The sequence below is a fragment of the Monoraphidium neglectum genome (assembly GCF_000611645.1).
Source record: "Monoraphidium neglectum strain SAG 48.87 unplaced genomic scaffold scaffold00203, whole genome shotgun sequence".
Classification (NCBI taxonomy): domain Eukaryota; kingdom Viridiplantae; phylum Chlorophyta; class Chlorophyceae; order Sphaeropleales; family Selenastraceae; genus Monoraphidium; species Monoraphidium neglectum.
The window spans coordinates 4,587-28,699 of NW_014013425.1; the positions used below are offsets into that span (position 1 = coordinate 4,587).

Sequence of the window (24,113 nt, forward strand, 5' to 3'; positions counted from 1 at the left end):
CGCCCCACTCCTCCGGAGAACGGCAGCAACCTCACCCGCCATTCCCGCCCATCTACTAGTGGTCAGAAAATGACTGTGTGTCCTGGTGAAGCTGATGAGGACCTGCCTCTCGCCTGCAGCTTTGGCCATATCATTCTGCACCATATGTGGTGCCAAACATCTGGCCCACTCAACATGATTGCCTGAATGGTGAACGGACGAGCATGAGAAGTGTGAGCCGAGGATGGCGCTGCAGGCTGCTATGTGGCACCGCCGGCCAACACAAGTCTCACCTGTGAATTGCCTAAAAAATGCCAGCCGGCATGTCACAGCCAAAATGCTTGAGCTCCTTGGTGTGCTGCTAGCCTGTTGCCTGCACGCGTGCATTGCCGTGCATGCACGCTCCCCATTGCAAGTGCGGCCCTCCAAAACGCGGCGCACGACCCTGCAGGCGATGTGCATGCACACTCAGGTTTGATCTTACTCCGTACGCGTGTTGCGCAGCTTGATACAACGCTTTGAAATGTACAATACGACGGTCGGATCTGATCTCATCCTTGCCAGGGGTCACAAACGCGCTTTTGATACAACAGGCGAATGAGCTGGAACAGGCCGACCAGTAGGATCCTGTGAAGGAGTATCATATGGTGCACATCCATTGCCGGGCGCTGCCGCGTGCTTGGCACGCGGGTGGCAGGTGAGGGCAGGTGCCATCAGCCCCGCTGGCTGCAAGTGCTACCGCTCAGTCAGCGGGTGGAATACTCGGTGGTCTGTGCAAGGCCTGATGCAGAATAAGGTGCGTCCATTACGACCCCCCATTTTTTTACGTTGCTGCAGCGGAACAGGCGTCGCTGCTATTGGTGCACCTGAGCACCTTGACCTATAGAAATTGACCGACGGCATTCTGTGCAGGGATTTTTTTCCAGCCATCGGCAGGGCGCACATGCAAAATGGAAAACACACTTGCGGGAGGGTTCAAGATATGTGACTCCAGAAATGCTAACCAAAAACAGCTGAGCCACTGACCGTTTGTGCCCCCCTCGCCCGAATTCGGGACTGAATGTTGTCCCATCAAGCAGCTTGGGCCGACAGCTGGGGATTCATGCATCCATTCACACACCGGCTGGTCCCACCACCTCTTCCAGCGCTGCGATCAATCCCTCCAGCCCCGCCAGGAAATTGGCGTCTGGGCCGCCCTCGTGCATGCCCGCTGGGAAGGCGTGGGCAAAGTCGATCAGCCGCACCGCCACTCGTGCCTCGGCCGCGCACCGTGCAGCGCCCTCATACAGGAGCAGCACCGAGGCCGAAAACAGGTGGTAGGAGGTTTGGGTGCGGAAGACAGCCGCCATAGACTGCAGCTCTGCCAGCACAGGGCCCACCACATCGCGCGGCGCCAGTATGCCTGCGAGCGAGTGGACGGGGGAGAGGTCTGGTGGGTGGGTAGTGTCCAGGAAAGCAGCGTTGAGGGGCTGCCTGGAACAAGAATCACTGTGTGAACAGGGCTTTGCAAACAGGGCTTCGCTTCAGGATGTTGTGATAAATCTGGGTGCCCGCAGGTTGGTGTACGCGCACCGTTATCAGAGAAGCGCTTTAGCGCCGCCAACGCCCCCGCCTTGTCCAGCCGCTTGCCCCAGTGCCGGTCCTCGCGCCAATCGCCGGAGCCATCAGCCAGCGCGGCCTTGACGCCACACAGCCGGAAGCCCAGGGTGGCCTGGGTGGTGCTGTCATCCTTCAACCTAGGGGTGGTGGGTCAGCCAGCAGCCAGCGGATCCATGCCGTAAGGCAGCAGCCGCCAGGGCATGCCCGGCGCGCGGGTAATTCACCCCTGAAAGCGCGTCACCTTCCTGCTGGCGTCTGGCTCCAGAGCCGTGCCTTTCAAAAGCGTCCGCCTTGCTACCCAAACCCAAGTTGACAAACCACCCCGGCACCTGTACTTGCTGATCAGCGCCTGTGGCCCCCAGGGGTACCACGTCTGCAGCCCGACCTTGGCGTCCAGCACACAGGGCAGGCGGTAGCCGGCGGCGAGGTCCTCCAGGATCAGATAGCGCCGGCCCTCGACAGTGCGGGTGCCAACTGTACAGGTACAAGCAATTTTTTGTGGCAGCGTGAATGCACGGGGATGTTGCACGTGTCTGTGCGTGCGCGTGTATGCATGCTCACGTGTATTGTGATTGTCAGTGTGACTGTGCCTCTCTCCATGCAATGCCAACGCGCGCGTGTGTTTGTTTGTGTGTCTGTTTGTGTGCAGGTGTGCATCAGCACATACGGTGTGCTCGGGCAAAGTATCTACATGAGACTCAACACATGATGGGCCTAGCACTCCCATTGGCTCACAGCTGCAAGGAATCCATCGGCTGAGGGCCAACACATCCGCTTCCCCATAAAGGCAGGGGCCCCCACTGGAGCTCGCAAGACGCGTGCTGCCCTCTGCATGCCGTTCACATCCGGCAACGGCGCTTCTGCAACTTTCGTCGCCGTCGCTGCCGCTGCATTGGTGGCTGCTATGGCTGCGAATTGCCTCACGATGATTGCCGCTGGTGCTGCCACCACAACTACTGCGCAAGCGCTCCACATGGGAGTACAGCTGCAGCTCCCTTTCTCCGCGCTCACCATCCTGCAGATGCAATGTGCCAACTTGCATGGAACATTACAGTCTCGCACCATCTTATGCATATTGCGGGGCAGGGCAGCGATCGCTGCGGCTTGGCGAGGTTCACCTGCAGCAGCTTGAGGAAGCGCCCATCCTCGTCAATCAGAGCGGCAGGCAGGCCGCCTGCAAGGCCATGGACCAGCCCGGCATCAGCATCTTGCCAGTGTCCCTTGCACACGGAATGACCACTGCATGCATGCGTTGCGCCCACCTTCTTGGCTGTGGCCCCCGACCTGCGACGAACCAGCAGCAACGGCAGCGGTGGCAGCAGAAGTGAGGCCCGATATTCACTGGTTGGCAAACGCCAAGCCATCATGCTGGACTGGTCAGTATAATACCGATGACATAACATTACCTGGTGGGCGTACGGTTGAAGCTTTCGCGTGCTGCTTTGAGCTTCGCAGCAGATCATTTTCGTCGATCTCGGATCTCAGGTATAGATCATGCAATATGGTGTGCTGAAAGACTTCGCAACACCTGCCAACCTTCCTATTAATGTGTAGCCTGGTTTAGCGCCGAGGAAGTCAAACACCGGGTCAATGAGTCAACAAGTCCACAAAGCCTACTGTACCTACACACCTGAGGTGATCAGGTAAGAAAATGCTTGTATGAACTCGCCCTATTCGAGAAGTGGCATGGTATTGCTCCACGGCATTGCCCACCAGACATCTCTTCTGCTTTTTAACTCACGTGTGTCAACCCACTAGGGTAATTCACACGTATCCCTTTGTAATGCGCTTCCACAGGACGACGCCCACTTTGGGAACGTGAAAGCATTGAGACCATGCGGAGGATGCACAGCGCGTCTGCCTGCGGACGGTTCATGCGTTGGTGGTGACTAGAATTGCGCGTACACATCACGAGCAGCAGCGTCTCCACACAGCAGAGGTTCACGCGTAGCCACCGCTCAGAGACATGGATTGCAGCAGCCCCACATAACTGATTGCCATGTCATGGTACTTAAGCTGGCTGTTGTAGTACCCAGCGTTCTACTACTGGGTAGCCCTACGACAACCCATGGCGTGACGTGTTACCTACTGAAAAGGACATTCGTAAAGGCTGATCGGCGTTTTCACAGGCAGAATAACAATTAAAAAGAGCCCTGGCCTGGCGAACGCGTTGCGGCCGGGAAGTGGTAACGGCAAAGCGCATCAGTATAGTTGGGGGTGAAAAAAAGTACACATGATTGTTGAGTTCTCGCATACATACCATGATTGGTTGCAGTCTTTTCATGAATTGTCAGTGCTTGTAATGAAGCATTGCTGGGATGCGCTCTTTGCACAACCCTGATCTTCAAAAGCGTCCGCTTGGCCCCCATGGTGCCGCACCATGCGCTCGCCACGCGGGTGGCTGTAGCGGTCTCAAACCTGGCCCATCAGGATCCAAGCTGACATTTCATCCACCAACATTGCCACCTCAAAAGCCCCATGAGCCCGTGCAGTGCAGGGCTCCCTCCCCTCCCCTCCTCTCCTGTCGACCTGGGCTGTGAAAAGCACAAACGCGCCGCAGGCAGGCATCCCACTCTACGTGATGTCACACCGGACATGTTTCAAACAACCGAACAGGCTGTCGCAGGGAAAGGGCCGCGGCACGCATGTCACGAGTCTGCTTCCATCCCGAGCCACTGGGTCGAGGAGGATGATGTCATCGACGAAGCAAGAGACCCGGTGCGTGAGCGTTCCAGCCCTGGAGAGTGCCCCACGCTGCCCTGCTGGCCGTACACCGTCCGATGCTTGCGGCCCGGTGGGCAGATCAGCGCGCGTGCACTGCCGGGCGGCGGCCGGCCTTCAGCCACGCCCGTGGCGTTGTCGCCCACAAGGCCCGCGATGGTGGCTCGCAGGCGCCGCCACGCTGCGCCGCTGAGCGCGGTGCCGCGCGCCTGGACGGCCTCGGCACCCGCGGCGCAGCCCGCGGCGCAGCAGGTGGAGAGGGGGGAGCCGCGCAACAGGGCGTAGAGGAAGCCCGCCGAGAAGAGGTCACCCGCGCCGATGGTGTCCACCACTGCGACCTTGCTGGCCGCCGCGCTGCCGGCCTCACCAGTCGCGGCGCGCGCGACTGCGCCGCGGGCGCCCAAGCTGACGACGCAGACACGGGCGTGCTGCAGCACCAGCGACTGCGCGGCCTCTACCAGGAACAAGGTCGACTGGCCATCTGCAGGCGCAGGGTGAGGTTGGCACAGGGTGGGGCCGCCGCTTGGAATGTGCTGACCCCCTCCTCTGCGACCAGCGTCGCCGCTCACTACTGCGGCACTGACACCAACCTGGTGGACGGCAAAACGCAGCAAAACACACAAGTCCAACATCCCAAGACCCAACAAGACCCCCTGAGACCTGACAGGCTCCCCAGCCATGGTCGCTCGCGCGGTCGCCCTCACCTGCACTTGCCGCGGCTCCGCCGCCCGCCAGCGCCGCCGCCTCTTCCTCGTTGGCGAACACGACGTCCACCAGGCCGGCCTCCAGCAGGCCCAGCAGCGTATCCCGGCAGGCCGCCACCACCTCAAATGACGCCAGGTCCAGTGACACCAGCGCGCCCGCGGCCCTGGCGGCCGCCATGGCCTCCCGAACGACGCTGGGCTTGTACAGCAGGTAGCCCTCACAGTGCAGAAGTGCGGGCCCCGCGTTCCAGCCCTGCGGCAGCTGCGAGCAGCTTGTAAGCTCCGCCGCCGCACCGAGGCACGTGCGCATCGTCCGCTGGCCGTCGGGCGTGACCAGGCAGACGCAGCGCGCTGTCGGGGCGCCAGTGGCGCTCTCCTGGGGGGCGGGGTAGAGGGGTAAGGCGAACGATGGAGCACGTGTGAGCGCGTGGGGTGCGGTGCAAGGGGGAGACTCGGCACTCGCCCGAGAGCCGTGGTGCAATGAAGCTGAGATTGCGACAGGCGCCCCCAGATGCTGGACTCGCGTCATTGCGGCAACATTCAAACGCAGCCCCTGTAGAGAACAGGCCCCAGAACATCTGCCGGATGCCGCCAACCAATTTACACGTTTGGGCGCCCACCAGCAGCAGGGGCTCCACGCCACGCTCCAACAGCTGCTCGGTGTAGAAGGTCCCGGCTTCATCGGCGCCCACCATGCCCATAAATTGCGTCAGCAGTGTGCCGCCAGACACTCCCGCCAGGCCTTTCATCACGTTTGCCGCGCTGCCGCCCGGCACCCTGCAATCATGTGCGCGACAGGGTCAGCCTCAAGGTCTCTCAAGAACTGACACGCTGTTGGCTTGAAACATGCCAAAATGCTCTCCGAAGTGCTACGACTGCGCTGCCCTACAACCCCCCTCTGGCCTCACCGAGTGGAGGGCGCTTGGGCCGCCGTCGTGTCCAGGAGCGACTGCATTTCCGAGGGTGACACCAGCATGCAGCCACCCGGCTGTGCGCCAATGCGTTCCAGGAGATCTGATTGGAAACCGGGTCAAAGGGGGCGGGGGTGCCAGACCTATCACCACCCCTGGCACTGCATGCACAGGCTCTGTGCGCTGCAGCGGCGGCAGCGCCGACGCACGGAATGCACCTCGTAGCCGTCCAGCTTACTAGCTCACCAGAAGGTACGTCGCAGCAGATATCCATCACGGGGTCTCCTAAACCCACAACTTTCTTGACGGTGTCGCTCGCCATTTCGCACAACAACGAAAGGAGCGCGCAGCCGACCCGTTGCACCGATACCAATGAAGATGGATGATGATAATTTCATGCGGGGGCTAGCTTCAAGCAGGGCATTCAGACACAGGCCGTGGTGCGCGGTTGGCCACAGGGGAGACACAATAGTCCTCGTTTGCGTAACAACCAAAGACCATTCGATAACTAAATTACAGGGATGCCACGGCGCGGATGCCTTGTGGCCAGCGCGCGCAGGCCGCATGACTGCCTGCTCTGATTCCGTTGCTGCATGTCGTTCCGAAAACGCAGCAGCTGTGCTGCTTGCTGGGTGGGGCCTCCTAAGCGAATGGCGACATTTTCCAGGGGCGCTGCCACGTACCAGGGGCCAAGGTGCTCCAGCAGGGCGACGCCAGTGCATTGTCGAGCGACATGGACCGCGCTTGCAGGGCGGGCAGGTGCAATCCAGGGGGTGGGGGGGGGGGACGAGTTGTTTCAAAAGCTGCATTGTGCCGAGCCGTTGCCTTCGACCCAGGGGTGTCATGGCACTTTGATGGCCATCGGTGGCCTCTGCGCGCAGGCGTGCCAGGAGGCGTTTTGACACCTGCAGCTGCGCGTGTACCCTGCCGCGCCCCCCCTGGGTCCTTCCTTGCCCCAGTCCCGTGCATCAGGCAAACTTCCCTGACAATACTCCGCCACGGAGGAATTGTAGAACATGATTGGTGGCACTGACGGCTGTGCCTGCTACCGGGCTGCCAGCTCATTGGGCGGCAAGCAGGAGTTGATGTCCCCTTGATCCTGGGCGATGCTACCGGCCATTGTAGCTACCTTGATTTGTGCTGCTGTGCGCTTGGCAACTAAAGTGCCCCCACACTCCATGCAGAGTGCGTGATTTGCTTGCTGCAACGATCCAGGTTAAACCTTTGCAACATTGCATTTGTCAAACCTCCATATTACCATAACCGCAGCATGCGGCAATCAAGGCGTCAAATCCCGTCATGCAATTGGTCCACCCACTAGCTGCTGTGCATGTGACTTGAAACAAGGCACCTGCGAATGCCCTGGTCCCTGCATCTGGATTTGCCTCCGTGCATCAGGCTTACTGTGGGGTTGACGCCTACGGGGATTGGGGGCGGCCATTGGTTGCAGCGAACACACTGCCCCTGGCGCGCCAATCTGCGTGTTGCTGCGTTCGCTGTCCAGCAAGAGGACAGACCTGGCCTGATCAAATACAAATCGCTGGGCTCTTCCATGGGCCCCACGCCCAGTTCACGTCCTGGTGCCCGCCGTCGGTATCTGCCGCCACCAAGGCCTATGCCAGCAATCTGGGGCCCCCTGTCTGTAGAGCAGACGGACAGATCAGCTGCGGAGGCGAATGCTGAATGGTGCATGGGGCTGTCAGCGGGGTTGAGTGTGGGGGGGCACCTTCAGGGTTTTGCAGCCCCTAGGCTGCGCCTTCCATGAGGCAATCACCACCTGCTTTGTGACTGCCAGTGCGCTGTGTAAAGCCGTGTCAACATGGTGTGGATGGCCTGTGCATGCGCGAGGTGAGGAGGTGCCGTGAGGCAATGCGCTGAGCTCTTCTGGACCAGAGTCAATACGTGATCCATCAGCCTTGCCAGCAGCTCGCCGCCGCAGCCGTTTGCACCCAGGGCCAAGACCGTGACTGGTGATGGTGAATGGATTATAGCAGGCCAGCATTCCGGGTGCAATGCAGGCAGTGGTGGGTGGGTGCCTGTGGAGCTGCTTGCGTTGGTAGTGGGGCTGCATGGGGTGGCGCGTGGGCACTGCGCTTTTGCCTGGCTTTGGGTGGCTTGCTGCCGGGCTCACACTTGCCGCATAGCTCCCGATATGGACTCTATTCACGTGAGTGATGCAGGTGGAGGGCGTGGCCTGCGACGCGTCATATTGTGGAACGGCGTTTCCTCACCACCCTGGTATCCGTCCTTGAAGGGGCCTGCCGGATTCTGACCCCCTGCTGTTGCCCATGAAGGGGCCAGCGATCGGGCGGCTGACCGAGCACATTTCCATGCCCGTGACGACACTGCCTGACCCGGACCAGCGGCCCGCCCACATCAGGCGACCTTGTCGGGTGCTGTGGTGGCGCAGCAACGGCAGAGTGACACCTATGAAAGCAAACATCGTTTGATCAAGCAGCTGGCCATCGACACTGTTAAATTGCATACCGGTACGATACCTTCTTTGTTTGCCAGTGTTGCGTCTGGGCCACACACGACGCAGGCACCGCTCGATCTCTTTCTGACAGCGGCCTCGTGCGTTGAGCATCAGCAGCGGCACTGGGAGCTGAGGGTGCGTTGTATCAGCACGTAGTAATACGTTGCTACTTAACATCCAGCCTGTCGGCGGGCCCAGTTTGCCGCACACTGCGCTGCTTTGCCCCTTGGCCGCATGCAATGATGCATCCGCCAACTTTTGTTGCAGCCCGCCCACTTGGCATTGGACAGCAATTCCTGGTGAGGCTGCTGTCTCAGAGCTTCAGCAGCCGTTGACGTGGCGCCCTTTCTGCCGTTGCGCAGGCCACCATGGCCATCCCGTCCGCCCTGAACAGAGCTCTGGATGTCGCCCACAAGGTCACCGTGGGCGTCCTGATCACAAGCGCGGTCTACTTTACCTTGGAAATTGGCCGTGCTACATGGGCTATCTCGGGGCACAATGCTGAAACGCGACAGCAGGACAAGTCAGCAGCGGCAGCAACACCCGCTGCGGATAGCAGTTGAGCAAGTTGCATCCCTTACGTCTGCAAGGTTGCGAGCCCTCGCGTCCCTCCTTCAGGACAAAGATGCCCATTGCCTGTGTACCTTCATGCTGGCGCCCAGCTTGTTGTCTGTGTTGAACGCATCAGGCGCTGGGTCTCCGCGCCTAGCTCTGCGGCCACTTAATCTGTAAAAGTTGTGTAACTTGCCGATTGTGCATCTGATTGGAATTCACTCACGAGCTGCCATATTCAACAACAAAATCGGCCGTCGATGGTGAGGTCAACAGTTGGGTCGCACCGAGCACAAGTCTCTCAAGTGGGGTTGAAAATGCAAAGTTGGGGAACGGACACTGTGATGCCCATGCCCTCAGTGCAGGCCCGTGAGGGTGTTGAAGTACAGCTGGTCGAGGTAACCCGTTGATTGAGCGACCTGCAAGCAGGGCAAAAGGGGCAGCCGCCGGAGAGAATGCTGGTTGCTGCTCAGATCAGGCAGTGGTAACACATGATCAGAGCGCCCCAGCAGGAACAGGACATGACAAAACAGACCAGCCTGCTGCTGATTGTCTCACTGCTCCTGCAGACTGATCCTCATCGCCGCTGCCGCTCTACCCTGAGCTATGCCTTGGCAATGCTCGCCCTGTCATATGCACCCAAACAGAGCGGGCCCTCACCACGAGGATGATGAACGGGGGCAGCGCAAACAGTGCCAGCACGCCCAGCAGGAACGGCCGGTCGTCGCGCGCTGCGTCGACCTCCATGCGCTCCTTGCGCTTCTGCTGCCGCTGCTCCACCGCCGTGGGTGTGCGGCCCTGCGCAGCCGTCTCACGGTACTGCCGCGCCAGGCGTTCGCCGATGGACTCCCCTGGAGGGCCGTCCACGGAGGCCAGCGGGCTCGTTAGATTGCTGCCTGCGTTGCTGCTGCTGCTGCTGGTCGCGGGCAGGCTGTCGCCGTCCAGAATCCCAGGAATGGGGCCGTCCCATTTTTCGAATTCCAGTGTGATGGTGTCTGCGCTCCTCATCCGCATCAGCTCGCGGATGTTCTTCAAGGACGGCCTGGCAGGCGGCGTAAGGCGGTGACGAGTGCACAAACTCTTGCTTGGCAGATGGTGCAAAGCGTTTAGGAGTGCAGCAACAAGCCCAGCACCATGGTAGTAAAGCCAAGCGACCCGACTGCCTTACTTGATCAGCGGCACACTGGCTGAAAGTCCCACCTGTCCTGCAGCCTCCAGACCTCGTAGGCGCGGATCGGATCTGATATGGCCGTCAGCCGCATGCCTGGCCGCACACCCGCCTGCGTAGGAAACAGGGAGCCATAAGCTACATGGGCTGTGATGCTCATGCCCAAGGCTCTGGACAATGCACGTCTTGGCGGATGAGGGAGGGCAATAAATGGAGCACGTGTACTGCACCACGCTATCGCTGCACATACAGCGCTGTGAACATACCTCCTCTGCCTCACTGTTGTCTGCAACGGCGACGGTAATGATGGCCTGCCCAAAGCCCATGGGTGCAACATCAAACTTGATGCTGCGGCGCGCCCCTACAGTGTCGAGCTCAACCCTTTGGGGCCACATGGGAGCAAAGATGGCAAAGGATGAAAGTGGTTTTGTGTCGTGGCAGCGCTTCCCACATTGTCCTCTTGCAAGCGGCGGACTCCTGCTGATGGGCAATTGCTGATGTGGCGTGCAACACCGACCCTCTCATGCTGGGGCCACGCGGGACCCTCGCACCTGAACGGGCCCTCAGACAGGCTGGTGGCTGCGCCAGCCGATGCAGCCGCGCCATCTTTGGCGCTTTCCACCTTTTGCAGCCCTCCCACGCGGCGGCTACGGCACGCCATGCCCCATGACGGCACACGTTCCCATGCAGTGCACTGTGGGGCGCCCAGCATGCGCCGCGCTCTGGGCGCGCGGGCCAGTGCCGGATGCAAGCTAGTCGCATTGACAGTGCGGGCGGGCGCTGCTGCATAGCTCCGCATGATGGCTGATCCGCAAAACAATGAGCGTTGCGTTGTTGGACTTGTAGATTGTTTCTTCTGTGCACCACTCTGCTATCATATGCCTTTTTCAGACTGTGTTTTTTGATGTTTAAATAAACTGTGGCACTTTGCGTCCTTCCAAGCATTGACGAGTGCTGTGATCTGGGATCCGCGGTCTCTGCGCGCCACAACCAGCTTTACCGTGCGAGGCATCCCATCAATGTACAGGCTGGCAAAGATCTACAGAGACACATAGATCATTGCGATGGCAGCAGTGGATGGCGCCGCAGCCGCCCCTCCTCAGCGGCCCCGCGTTGGCCTCGGCGTTTTTGTGGAGCGCGACGACGGCGCGTTTTGCCTGGGCCAGCGGTATGTCCAGTGGGATCGCATCTTTCTGTCAAGGTGCACACAGCCGGCTGAGCTCCACCTGCCAATACCTCATGACCAGGATCAACTCCCTGGGCCACGGCGAATGGGCGCTGCCCGGAGGCCACCTGGTGAGCTCTGCACATGGCCCACATGAGACCAGCGGCCAAAACTGACAGCTGATAAACAATCGGCCATCACACATGCTTGCCATCTGCAGGAGCACGGAGAACAATTTGAAGAATGCGCAGCCCGCGAGGTGGGCAGGAAGGGGTACCATGCTGTTGTTGAGGCTGCAAGATGAGCCCGCATGCAGGCACGAGCGTGGGCAGCCGCGGGCCAGCGTGGATTGCACCCAGCCCGTCCACAACATAATAAAAAGCATCAGGCACTGGCTATGACAGCAGCAGCAGCAGCAGCAGCAGCAGCAGCAGCAGCAGCAGCAGCAGCAGCAGCAGCAGCAGCAGCAGCAGCAGCAGCAGCAGCAGCAGCACATTCTAAGCCCCTTTGCATGTGTGTTGACGCGGCCAGGTGGAGGAAGAGACTGGGCTGGTCATCACTAACGTTTCATTGGCAGCGGTGGAGAACGTGGTGTTCGAGGGCGGTGCTGCACACTATGTGTAAGCGTCCTGAACCCTGGGCGCGGGCGGATTATATCGCGCACATGCAAACCTGAAGGCATGGATGATGCCTTGGAGGTTGGGAGCCGAACCCCATCGCGCCAATGGCCCGCATAGTCCATACGCGGCCCCCCGCCAGTACCTGTTGCCGCAAATCGCCCTGCCTGCTTCCGCACCCCTCCTCCAGGGTAATCTTCATGCGGGGCAAGGCGTCGCCGGGTTCAGAGCCTCGTGTTCTCGAGCCCACCAAGTGCACCGTCTGGCGATGGGCAACGTGGGATGACCTGCCGCAGCCGCTGTTTCAACCGCTCAGGCAGCTGGCTGCACGCGGTTTTTGCCTGCCGCAATGCACACCGGGGCCCATTGTCGCGGCTGATTAACTGCATGTTGCTGTTCGTGATACGGCGCTGGTGTTCTGCATCTTTCCCTTTGTGCCCTCAAGGACCTTTCAACGGCAAACGGTGTTGTCTTCTGCACAGCGCATGAGTCTATATGTACTTCACTCGTGCGATGCACACAAGCTACCAAAGACCACCATGTGGGGCCACGCGTTGTCCGTGGCGAGTGGTGCCACTGCAGCGTGGCAGTGCTCCAGGCAGAGTCACCTGCAGGCTCAGTGTGCAGGGTCAATGGCAGTGTGCCGCATCTGTCTGCAATTCTTGCAACAAAACTGGGCTGCTGCAATTTTCCGTTTTGCAGCGCCCTCTCACCCTCAGTACACGAGATCCAGACACCGGCACGCCGATGGGCTGCGGACGAGGCGCGCATTGGGCCAAGGGGCAGCGCTTCTGGCGGCGACATGAGGGGCTGCCCAGTCATGTCTGGCAAGCTGCAGCTTCCAGCTGATGCACTCGACTGTACCGGCTCGCTTTACCACACATGCATGCACGCACGCGCGCCAGCACACGCACGCGCACTCGCACATGCAGGCGCACACATGCACACGCAAGCACGCACGCACGCACGCACGCACGCACGCACGCACGCACAACCCTGTTCAGCCCTTAAGGACAATGTAAAGCTGTCCTCCTGCTGGCCCTGCGCCTGCCCCCCATTCAACGCCGCGCGCACCGCAATCGGACACCCCTGAGGGCCCGCGGCGTCAGTGACTCAGTGACGACACCACGAGTCTGTCAACAGGCAGCTGAAGGCTCGTCTCTTATCGCAATTGATTTATTATTACGTGCAATTTTCATGGTCGCAATAAAGTCTATACGGCGTGCATGCACCGATCTGTGTGCGCAGCTCACAAAACCGGCGAGCACGTACTCAGCAAGCGGGCTGCGTGGCGTAGTGTCGTATGAAATCTTTTGCGGGGACGAGTGGTGGGAGCTTCTTCAGCCCTGTCGCTCCTGGCCGACGCACACTTTTCTGCTACGCCGCTGCTGCCTGGCCGCCCAAGCCAACAGCAAGCGTCAACATGGCCCGCGCCACAGCAAGCGACGAGCATGCAGCCGAAAGTGCCCAGGGGCTGCTGCACCTCCTGGCCGATGCCCATGCCCACCCCCAGCTAGACCAGGACCATCTGGCCCGCTTGGCGGGGCTACGAGTGCCGTGCGTCGCAGCGATGGGCGTCGCTGCAAACGTTGACTGGAGCATCATGGAGAAGCTGGCAGGAATGGCAGGTGTGTGGGTGCATTGGGGACCATGTTGACATAGACAGCGCCGCTAAAACCACAGTTCCTTCCCCCAAGGTTTACAAGGCACCGTCCTTGGGAGTGGATTCGCTGAGCTTGAACAAGCGCAACCCCTTTCGCCGTGGCGTGTGTCACTTGCAGGGCCTCCCAAAATTATCCCTGGGTTTGGCATTCACCCGTGGGTGGCCGGTGGGGGCATGGGTGAAGACATTCAAATGGTGTGGCAGCATGCAGGAGTGGGGGGAGGGGACGACTGCAGCCCTCAGACTGGGCGGCAAGCGCGCCTTTGAGCATGGCACATCCGAAACCACAACCGTGTCCCAGGCTGTCAGCTGGCCCTCCGCTCGCTCGGTGTCGCTGGATTTCGGCACCGCTTGTGGTCTACCCAGCAAAACTGCGTGTCAAACCTCAACAAACTCCCTCTGCCTCCACCGAACCAGGTGGTGGGCCCACCTGCATGCGTCTGAGCTGGGCTCAACCTGGGAGGAACTGCTGGAGGGGCCCAGTCCTGAAGAGGTGGCCAGGGCAGTAGCGCTGCTGCAAGACGAGCGGCAAAAGAAGCGGCGTGAGCAGCAGGGGGATTGCTGTGCTGCGGCTGATGCGGCAGGGGGGTACGAGGCCGGCGGGCCGCAGTCGCCCCCTGAGGAGGATGGCGGTGGCAGTGGCAAACAGGCTGAGAAGGGGTGCGGCTGCCCCAGCAGCATGGTACCGGCCACCAGCAGTGCTGCGGCCCGCCACAACGGCGTCAGCAAGGAGGAGGACCCTTACGACCGCAGCACCGGCAGCAGCAGCAGCAGCACGGGCAGCAGCAACAGTATCAGCGGCGGCAGCAACAGCAGCAGTGCTGCCACCTGTAGCGACAGCGGTGGCCCCTTGGCCATCGTGCCCCACGCATCCTGGCATGCGCGCCTGCGTGGCCTGCTGTCCGCCTACCCCCACGCGCTTGTGGGGGAAATTGGCATCGACCGCGCCGCCGTGATACCGGGCAGCCGTGCGCGTGTGCGGTTCGACCATCAGCTTGCGCTGCTGAGGGAGCAGCTGGCCCTGGCCGCAGAGCTCAGCCGCCCGGTCAGCATACACTGCGTGCGCGGCTACGGCCACCTGCTGCAGCTCTTTGCGGCGCTGCCGGCCAGCGGCGCCGGCTGCCCGCCCGCGGTGATGCTCCACAGCTATGGCGGCAGCCCCGAGGATGTGGCGCGGTTCTGCCGGCTGCCGGGCATTGGGCGGCGTTTCTTCTTCAGCTTCTCTGCAGCCATTAACGCGCGCGCCCCTGACAAGCTGGTGGCCCGCGTGCGTGCAGTGCCAGATGACCGGTTGCTGGTGGAGAGTGATCAGGTGGGGCACAGTGGTTTGCTGATGGGTGTAATTGCTGATGACGAGGGACAGTGCACGGGCGGCCATGGTGCCCAACATATCCCACTGCAAGTTGAGCATATGCGTGCTGGGACACACCTGTTCCGCCCTGCACGCACATGCTCAAGGTGGTCGGTCCCCCAATCACAATGGTCCTACTCCCTGCTCCCACCTCAACCAGGTGTCCGCTCTGCTGGTGGAGGGAGGGATGGCAGACATTTGCTACATCGTGGCAGGTGCAAAGGGCTGGGGCCTGGAGGAGGCAGCTCGACGTACACTGGAAAACTTCAATGCATTTTATGGGACCACTGTGTAACCGCGAAGCCCTTCAATTTGGCAGATGATTGCTAGAATCCGTAAACATTTGGAGGCTCAGCTCTGCAAAAGTGGGTTTCCAGGCCCTGGAATTGAGTTGGACAAATGGCACAGCACTATGCTTCGTAGCTGTTAGTCCCCGTTGCTCAAAGGGTTCAGCAGGGGAGGAGCCATCATGGACGTCGGCGACATGCCGCTGCTCATGAGCTCAAGTTCTGGAACCCATGGGATTTTCACATTGCCGCCTGGTATCTTACCAGAGATCAAATTCTTTCATGAGGTCAAGTTGACCTGCAGCAGTCATCAATTCGGCGCCATATCCTGTGTGAACCTCCTCCCCGCAACCTGTACTGATGGCCAGTCTTAAGAGCCGATACGCATTAGGTCGACGAGAGCAGTGCTGCAAGCAAGGCGACAGCACCACCGTACGCTCAACTGAGAGCACGCCTGCATCGTTTCAGAGGTGCGCTCGCATGCACAGCAGCAGCGAGTCCGTCCAGCTGCTGCGCCCGCACCAAAGCAAAGGGTTACCCAGGATGAGATATGCTTCGCGGGTTGGAGGTGAGCCCAGAGAGTCAGATTTGTCAGGAAGGTGGGACGCGGCACGTGGGCGATTGATGGGTGTGAAGAGCTGCAGTCAACACGAACAGGACGTGGCTATGATAGGTCGCTCTCACATACATCAGCAGCCCTTGCACATGTCACAAATCAATTACACAACATCCCTGCGGTTCGTAAGCAATCCCGAGTCTCCTAAGGGAGTCCCGTGTGTTTTGCCTGAAGTGCTGATCTCAACCACGCACTTTGCCTGCTAATCAAGCGCATCTGCAGGCTCTGTTACACCCGCTAGATTCCCCGGTTCAGCAGCCGGCTCCATGGCGAGCCTCCTGGCAGCGTCAAGGATGGGCATGTCTCACGCCTGGGCGTCCTACTGCGACCACCTCGTGAAGCGGCCTTTGATCACCAAGGTTATCACGGGTAAGCACTGCCGCGGGCCCTGTTGCGTGTGCATGGCGGCTGCTGCCGCTTGCTGTTTGCTCACAGCTGCCTGTTGATGACGTGTGCGCCCATGACACGTGGCCGCGTTGCTGCGGCATGACCTTTGAGGTGTCTGTCAACTGCATCACCGCACTGCAGGCGTTGTGGGAACCATTGTGGGTGACGGCATCGCGCAGGCCACGTCGCACCTGTCTGCGCGCCGAGTTGCGCGGCCCGGGGCGCGCAAGCCACGCTTCCAGTACGACTGGGCACGTGCCGCGCGCCTGTGTGCCTATGCCGCGTGCCTTGGAACCCCTATCGGCCACTACTGGTTTGCTTTCCTTGATAAGGTGCGGTCACAACAGGGGGGTTTTGCACGATTGACCCTTGGCCCTTGGTCGCTGGGTTGGAAACCAAGGTCATGTGATGCCAGCTCATGATCAGGGGGCTCGGCCGCTTATCGCTCCCCCCGCCCCTTGCCCTGATTTGCATAAACCTGCAAAACAGGCTGTGTTCCCGACGCGCATGGGCCATCCCTTGACCGCTGTGCTGAAGATGGGGCTGGATCAAGCCTTCATGGCCCCGGCGGGCATGGTGCTGGTGCGCACCTCAGCAGGGGGGTCGTGGCCCGAGGGGTTTGGCATGCATGCAGGGGGGTTCGGCATGAGTGCAATCGCACACCCTTTTCAATCCCCCAATGTTGTATGCATGGGTCATGCTCACAAGTGGACCCTTGTGTCCTCACCTTTCCCTGGCAGTTCTTCCTGTCCATCAGCCTGATGGAGGGCAAGCCCCTGCAGCAGGCTGTTGGGGTGGTGCGGGACAAGTTCGTGCCCACGATGATCGCCAACTACATGGTGCGTGCGTGCGTGCGTGCGTGCATGCGTGTGCGCTGCGAGGGAAGAGCTCACGCGCCGGTGTGCGGGAGGCGTTCTGTCGAGAGCAAAGGGGTTGGCGGAAACATGCAGCTGCCGTGTGCAGAGGTTGTCCAGCTGAATCCTGCATTTGCGCGGTGGTCTTTCTGACCCTGTTTCTACGGCACCTGCACTTCCCTCTCCAGCTGTGGCCTGCTGCCCAGGTGGTCAACTTCAGGTTCGTTCCGCCCGAGCAGCGCATCCTTTACGTTAATGGTGAGACCCCAGCGAAGATGGGGGGGGGGCAGGTCAAGACAGTTTGATTGACTGAGCAGGGATGGCAAAGGTGTGGTGAGGGGGAGGGAGATATACACGTTGGCTTTGCTGCTGCTCTTTGATGCCTCTTGGCGGCCGCGGAGATGCTCATGCCTGGACTGTTGCTGCAGTCCACGAGGCCAACTCACTTCCCTCAATTTTCAACCTTGATATACGTATCTCTATCTACCCTCTCGCCTGCCCTCGCAGCCATCTACATCGGCTGGGTCAGCTTCCTGGTGCGTAGCCTTGTGCATCACCAGAACTGCCATAAACATTGTTGCATTGCCGCTGCAAGGATGTATGTTCCTGATCGCACAATATCTCTGATCCTTGGCAATTTCCAACCCTTTGCTTTGATGCTTCTCTTCCCCACCTTAATCCAGTCCTCCATGGCGGCAGCCGACACCCAGTCCATCAAAGTGGGCGGGGGTCGGCGGGAGGCGGGGCGCCAGGGCCCTGATGACCTGGCGTACGGGGTGAAAACAGAGTGAGAGAGTCCAGTGTGGTTCTCCTGGCCCCTCGAGTGGGTGACAAGGGAGGCCGCACGGGGTGTGGGCAATGGTTTTTTTGTGGCCGGCAGTGTTTTGTTGCGTCGAAGCATGTGGGCCGGATCCAGCCGCAGCAGGTGTTGCCCCGTCAGCTATGGTGGCTGCCTTGCAGTGAAACTTGTCTCATCTCTCAGGCCCCCCTTTCAAAGATGGTCATTTACCCGTGCCGGTCTAAAGGCGCCGCTTGGGCGATGCAGGCACATAGATGCCACTTTTTTGGTGTGCAGCGGGGCGTTTGCTCCCTGTGGTGTTTTTTAACTGATGGTTGTTTTGGCACATGACAAGGGACTACCAAACCCGCGGCGTGCTGGGGAACCAAGCGCGACTGGTAGGTTGCCCAGGGCTTGGCTGCCCAGGACGCATGGCCTGTGCCTGGTGTGAGCCCGCCTTGGTTCTATGCGGCATTGCAGCAGGCTGACTCTCGCTTTCTTGTGCGTTCCCAGATTGTTGTGCTTGCTCCTCATGCAGCACAACTCCTCTTTTCGCAACGTCCCTAGCTGTAGCCGTACTGATAGAACCACAGACAACAGTCCTCTTGCAACTGCGGCGGGTGCATTGTATACATTCAGGAGCCATGCTATCTCTCATCCTGTTTGTCTCGCATGGTGTCGTACACCACTTAGCCAGTTAGCCTTGTGTGCATGAGCGTGCCAGGATGGAGTATGACCACAAGCATGCCTTTGCCTGTTGCTGTAAAGCAGGAATCTCACCTGAGGGTCGGCATCATGGGGGGGTGGGGGGCTGGGCCGTGCTCTTACAGTTACGCTTCACATCTGATGCGGTTGCAGTGCTGCTCAAAATGCTGCGGCAACCTTTCGTATCCCATTCTATCCGTTGAAATCTGATCCTATTCACTCTTCTCCTGTACTATGATATTTTACAATGTCCTTCTGCAATTTGTCTGTGCACGGCACGGACAAGGTGTAGCTGAGTCTATCATAAGCACAAGCAGGGGCTGTTGCTGACTGAGAACGCCGAACGTCGGAAGATGCTCTGGGACTCAGGGTGTCACATTGGCCAAGCCCGCGCTTCTTTGATGCAGGTGTTTCACGACACATCAATTGCTTGTGATTAACGCATATTACCTCGCTGCCGATCAGATCAATCCAGAGCGGATCTCCACGGTTGCAAGTTCGGTTGTGTACGCTATGCAGGCGATAAAAAATATCCACGCACGTTCCGCGCTGCTGCAGCGAGCCGGCACACACAGGCTCAGGTGCTTCGCGCACCGTGCGACGCCTGGTGGCGGTGCTGCCCGCCGCGGCTCATCCGACACGATTCGTGACACGGCCAGCTGGGCCCTCATTTCTGCGGGAGTTGCATCCACCGACTCAGCAGCAGCCCCAATGCTGGCGCGTGGCACCTCAGCCCTCGCCGCCGTGGCCTGTGCGGCGCTGTGCCTGGTGGCGCCGGTGGATGCAGCAGGGACGAGGACACGGCAGCCGCCTGTAACGCAGGAGGCTGGCCGCTGCGAGATAGCGGCGCTCGATAAGTTTGCTGACACCCGCGCTACCTTCTCTCAGGAGGCGTCTGGTACGCACACACCCGCGCATGCGTGTGTGAGCGTGGGTGGGAAGGGGGAGGGGCCCGAGGGCAGAGCACTCACACACCTCCCAACTTGGCAACATGGCAGCCAATTTGTGTGCATCTGCATGCTTGCTAGATGGGGCTATTAATTGAGTAGCTATACCGGTTTCCCAAACGTCCAGGCCATTGTCTTGGTTGGAAGAGCTCTGCGCCACCCCTGCGACCCCCTGCGGTGACACCGTGCAGGCGGCAACATGGCCGAGGCGGTGGTGGACATAAGGGATTGCGATTTCAGCGGTCAGGACCTCAGTGGCAAAGTGTTTTCGGGTGTCCTCTTGCGCGGAGCCAACCTGAGCGGTGGCAAGGTCGTCGGCAGCCAGTTTGCGCGCGCAGACGCACAGGTGCAGGCCTCGCATGCGGGACTGCGCTGATTGTGGGATACCAGCCACAAGTATTATGTGCATCCTTTTACCAACGCACAGGCACAGTCCTTGTGACCATTTGGTGGATATCTATGCCGGCGTCAAGAGCCCAGCGCCCCTGCTGGTGCGCCACATCTCGACCCAATCACTTGAAACCCTCGCCATTGCTGCTGCCCAGGGCGCCCTGCTGGACGGGCTGGACCTGACAGACACCAACTGCTACGGGTATGAGGCTGGACTGAATGCTGGGTACCCCATCACACGCTGTGCCCGACACATTGTCGTGCATTGCCATCATACTTCTTGCGCCCAGAAGCAATAATGCCTGCCGTTGCGCAACTGCAACTATCCCGCAGCACGGCTTTTGATGGCGCATCCCTGCGCAATGCACAGGTGAGTCAAGATCATGGGTACAGCCATTGACAAATTGGAGTTGCTTGTTCCTGCGCGCGCTGCCTCCCCCTCCTTTGACCAGCATGTGACATGTGCTGCCATTCGCCCTCGCTGTCGCGTGCAGTTTGAAAACGCGATTCTGACAGCGGCATCCTTTGGCAAGTCCCCCGTCACGGGCGAGGTGTGCAGGAAGAATGGAGACCCATGTGTCACGGCTGTCGGGGCTTTCCTGGGTGTGCCAGACGATGGTTGTCGCAGCATGTTGGGCCGTAATTTGCATGGGACATGCCTGTCGTCATCATATCACACCTCTGGTAATCAAATCCAGCTCAAACCAACGATGCTTCTCCACCTGTAACTTCATTTTTATGCAGTGGGCCGACTTGGCGGGGGCCCACTTTGAGGGGGCGCTGCTGTCCAGCTCAGACATTGGGCGGATTTGCGAAAACCCGGTGCGTTCGTTGTCAGATGTGGGGGTACTTGTGATCGAATGATGGGAAGCATTAAGATGAACCGCAAAGCTCGCTAGCAATCACTCTGCCTGTAGCTTACGTGCGACTGGCTAGCTGCCCTCCCATTGCTCTGCCTTTTTACACTCACCCCTCCACGTGCAGACCCTGGATCAGGACACCCGGGACTACGAGCTGGGCTGCCGCCGCTCAGCCAAGTAGTTCTTGTATTCCTGACCCTGTGATTGTGCGCCTGGTTTTGTAACACGTTTGATGATTATTGGCAATCGCTCCCACCGGACTAACGATACCAATGATTGTATCTGGTAAAAGGTTGCGGCGTGTTTCAGCTGCTGCAGGGGCTGGGACCGGGCGGCTGCGTCCCTCCATGCGCAAAGGCATAGGCTGCATTAAATCATGCAAAAGGGGAAGGCAAAGCGCTGCGGCCATGAGGGTCATGGATCTAAAGGTCAGGTATCCATGAAGGTTCGGCCTGAGCACAGGCCAGCAGTGGCCTCCATAGGGCAAAGCCATGTTGGCGCACGCGACAAGATACAGGATCAACCGCCTGGTTGAAGTGCCCAAACCACTTGATTGGGACTGAGCATTCCACGGGGATCGCGTACAGGAAGAGTGTTGGCAGCCATGCCGCGGCTGCTTCACGCTGCGCCGTTCACGCACACAATTATTGCCTGCTGCTACCTGTGTTGTATCCTGCTGGGCCTATAAACGTGGATGCTGATTCGCAGGCCTGCGTCTTGAGGAAGTACAACGAGCACAAGCACCGCCCTGATACCGCGATCTTTACCGCCCAAACATCACCACTTTACGTGCCACGCTGGTGCCCCCTTCCCAGGCGGCAGTGGCACCATATTGCGCCGCCTGTTGAACGATGCCAACCTCAAGTGGCCATGCTGCATCTTTTTGTAGCTGTTGCTCTAGGCACCAAGCACGAATGTCATTGAGACGGCTGTCCTGCCCGCTGCTGCTGCTGCTGCTGCTGCTGCTGCTGCTGCTGCTGCTGCTGCTGCTGTGGCAGCGCCGGCAGCGCCTTTTGTTGGTGCGGCTGCTGTAGCTGGCCATTGCAACCCTGCTGGTGCTGCTGCTTCGCTTCTGCTTTCAGCAGTCGCATGAGTGGCGCCAGCCGCTTGTGCGCATAGGCAGGGCAGGCGGCCACCTCCTCGCGGCAGACCCATGTCACCTGCTGCAGCCTGCAGGTTTTGGCAACATGCAGAAACGACACAAAGCGAGCTGTGATGAGAATGTAAAATGCATTTATACCAAGGCACTATCCCGACGGGCAGCATCCCCATGACGGCGCAAGGCAAATACCCTGTAACGTCCTCTCAGGTCACCAAGCCGTCTGCAGCCCCACCAGCTGCTGGTGTCCGGCGGCAGCGTGGGGCGGCCTCCTTCCGTGATGCCCTTGATCTCATCAAAGCGTGCCTCTACCAGCCGTCGAATGGGCTTTGTCTCTCCTTGCAGCATGTTAAGGGATTGCTGCAAGGCATGACACAATAGGTAAAGGGGCATTCAAGATCAGATCAACCTCATGACCGGTCCTTTGTTCAAGCCAGTATCTCACTCTCAAGAACTTGCGTCTGCAAGCCCGATGGACCCGCAGCTTTCCCTCATTTACTTCCATAGGACAATCGTCAGTATGCCCGATTGTTTCCCCTATCGAAACTCACGTAAAGCAGTGCAATCTGGTGGGCAGCGTACTTGTGGTGCTGCGGTACCAACGCATCGTTGTACAGCTGCGTGCCCATCATCACCACCTGTCAAGGCAACCAGGTGGGCCAGGTATGTCACCCTTTGAGAACCATTCATGCGCAATGCGAGGTGCACGCATGCAGTTGTTGGGCCTGTTGCATGCCCATAGAAGCGCGCGTTGAGCATGCTGGATGACACCACTAAGCACCTCTGCTTGGTTGCCAACACTCCCTCCACATTGCAAAGCCTTTGCATCATCGTACCTGGTTGAGCAGGGACACATATGTAAGGTAGGCTGCACCTGCCTGCTGCACCCCAGGGCCCCATTGGTGGCCGCACATGAGCGCCGCCAGATACGGATAGAAGTCGAACACACCTAGAGCGGCCAATGTGTCGGCCGGCTTCTGCTGCGGCGCCAGCATGCGGCACAGCACCTCCAGGCGTGCAAGGCGCTGCTGCTGTGTAAAGTGGGCCCCCTTGACCTGGGGAAGATAAACAGAGAGCGGGGCGAACAGGCGGGAGAGCGGGTGTCTAAAATGCTCCGGATGAATGTATGCGAGCATGGCACAGCTGTACGGCTGCCTGGCCCTCAAACTGCACGCTGCTGCGGGGGGCCTAGGGGTGCTGATGCCGCAGCAGCCAAGGAGCGCACCTTTTCGGTCCGCTCCGCAGCCACGTCAAGCACTGCCGCCAGGCACACCAGCTCCCTCATGTCCACACGCTGCAGCAGAGGCTCGTCGAGGCGTGGACGTGCTGCCGCAGAAGTGGCAGCGATGTGCGTGCAGCACGAGCAGAGCACACACGTCAGGGGCAGTACTGCAGTGCCGGCAGGATCGCACAGCGCCCCCACCAGGCTTCATGCGGGCTCCGCATGGTATAAATAGGTTACTTGGGACACAAAGAATGCGCCATGCCGTCCTCAGCGCAAAAAACGCCGTGCCTCCCCGTCAACCGAGTCAGCGATGTGATGAAGGGCACCGTATGGATGCATATGCCTCACCTCTCGGAAAATCTTCCTTGTAGGCAGGCTGCAGCTGCACAAGCGGGGCACACGCCAGCACGCACAGGGTGGCAGCCATGTTTTCCTCAAGTCTCCCCGCGCAGGGGCTTTTCGAGCGGTAGAACAGTTCTTGGGGCTTATTGTAATACTGCGATATGTCGATCGTAGAGCACCTGCCCCTGCAGCAGGGCAGAAGCTGTTTCAGAGCTCCTTCCTTCTCCGCACTGGCTCGCAGACGACGCGATTGCGCTTTAAGGTGCAGACAATGATAAATACGGTGCGGTTGAGCTGTGCTAGACGACCGAACTCTCGACCCATCCACTCCCTAGACACCCAGGATTGAAGGATCCAGGCAATCATTTTGTGACTGCACTCAGTTGTAGACGTTGTCCCTCGGAGAAATATCAACACCTATCAAATGATGTTGCTGGCATTCACTCAGAATCTCGTCGTTGGCGGCCTCCTCGGGAGGCCTGGTGAGTTGTCAACTCAGCACGCACCTGCAGCAGGTATCAAGGGACACCTCCACCAGCGTTCGCGTGCAACAAAGTGCAGGCCCATGCTGACCTCAAATAAACTCACCAGCTTCACCTTCAAATCACTGCCTCAATGCATGCCTGCGGCTGTACGCTGAATGCATGCCTGCGGCTGCAGGCAGCAACCGACGACTGCCGCGGCCACGTGGCCATGGGTGATTTGGTGCGCAGTGAT

At 59.7% G+C, this 24,113-nt stretch overlaps 6 protein-coding genes across 6 annotated transcripts; 2 read left to right on the forward strand and 4 right to left on the reverse strand.

The window, feature by feature from the left end:
• Window positions 1–1,091: 1,091 nt before the first annotated feature.
• On the reverse strand, window positions 1,092–2,620 carry MNEG_1909 (inositol triphosphate 3-kinase c; the record flags this gene model as incomplete). Its single annotated transcript, XM_014049609.1, has 4 exons — window positions 1,092–1,381; window positions 1,552–1,715; window positions 1,908–2,052; window positions 2,590–2,620. 4 exons carry the CDS (start codon window positions 2,618–2,620, stop codon window positions 1,092–1,094), a joined length of 630 nt encoding a protein of 209 aa, XP_013905063.1.
• A 1,606-nt stretch (window positions 2,621–4,226) lies between these two features.
• MNEG_1910 (ribokinase-like domain-containing protein) lies at window positions 4,227–5,958 on the reverse strand (the record flags this gene model as incomplete). Its single annotated transcript, XM_014049610.1, has 4 exons — window positions 4,227–4,780; window positions 5,004–5,379; window positions 5,624–5,780; window positions 5,912–5,958. The coding sequence occupies 4 exons, from the start codon at window positions 5,956–5,958 to the stop codon at window positions 4,227–4,229; spliced, it is 1,134 nt and encodes a 377-aa protein (XP_013905064.1).
• Window positions 5,959–9,298: 3,340 nt separating this feature from the next.
• On the reverse strand, window positions 9,299–10,436 carry MNEG_1911 (hypothetical protein; the record flags this gene model as incomplete). The annotated part of the gene is made up of 4 exons (XM_014049611.1): window positions 9,299–9,361; window positions 9,603–9,984; window positions 10,143–10,222; window positions 10,377–10,436. The coding sequence occupies 4 exons, from the start codon at window positions 10,434–10,436 to the stop codon at window positions 9,299–9,301; spliced, it is 585 nt and encodes a 194-aa protein (XP_013905065.1).
• Window positions 10,437–13,462: 3,026 nt separating this feature from the next.
• On the forward strand, window positions 13,463–15,201 carry MNEG_1912 (TatD DNase family protein; the record flags this gene model as incomplete). Its single annotated transcript, XM_014049612.1, has 3 exons — window positions 13,463–13,520; window positions 14,140–14,867; window positions 15,067–15,201. The coding sequence occupies 3 exons, from the start codon at window positions 13,463–13,465 to the stop codon at window positions 15,199–15,201; spliced, it is 921 nt and encodes a 306-aa protein (XP_013905066.1).
• Window positions 15,202–16,102: 901 nt separating this feature from the next.
• MNEG_1913 (protein Mpv17) lies at window positions 16,103–17,841 on the forward strand (the record flags this gene model as incomplete). The annotated part of the gene is made up of 7 exons (XM_014049613.1): window positions 16,103–16,178; window positions 16,338–16,528; window positions 16,686–16,778; window positions 16,937–17,035; window positions 17,257–17,308; window positions 17,558–17,586; window positions 17,734–17,841. 7 exons carry the CDS (start codon window positions 16,103–16,105, stop codon window positions 17,839–17,841), a joined length of 648 nt encoding a protein of 215 aa, XP_013905067.1.
• A 3,806-nt stretch (window positions 17,842–21,647) lies between these two features.
• On the reverse strand, window positions 21,648–23,481 carry MNEG_1914 (hypothetical protein; the record flags this gene model as incomplete). The annotated part of the gene is made up of 6 exons (XM_014049614.1): window positions 21,648–21,900; window positions 22,065–22,189; window positions 22,381–22,467; window positions 22,666–22,884; window positions 23,055–23,155; window positions 23,403–23,481. The coding sequence occupies 6 exons, from the start codon at window positions 23,479–23,481 to the stop codon at window positions 21,648–21,650; spliced, it is 864 nt and encodes a 287-aa protein (XP_013905068.1).
• Window positions 23,482–24,113: the final 632 nt, after the last annotated feature.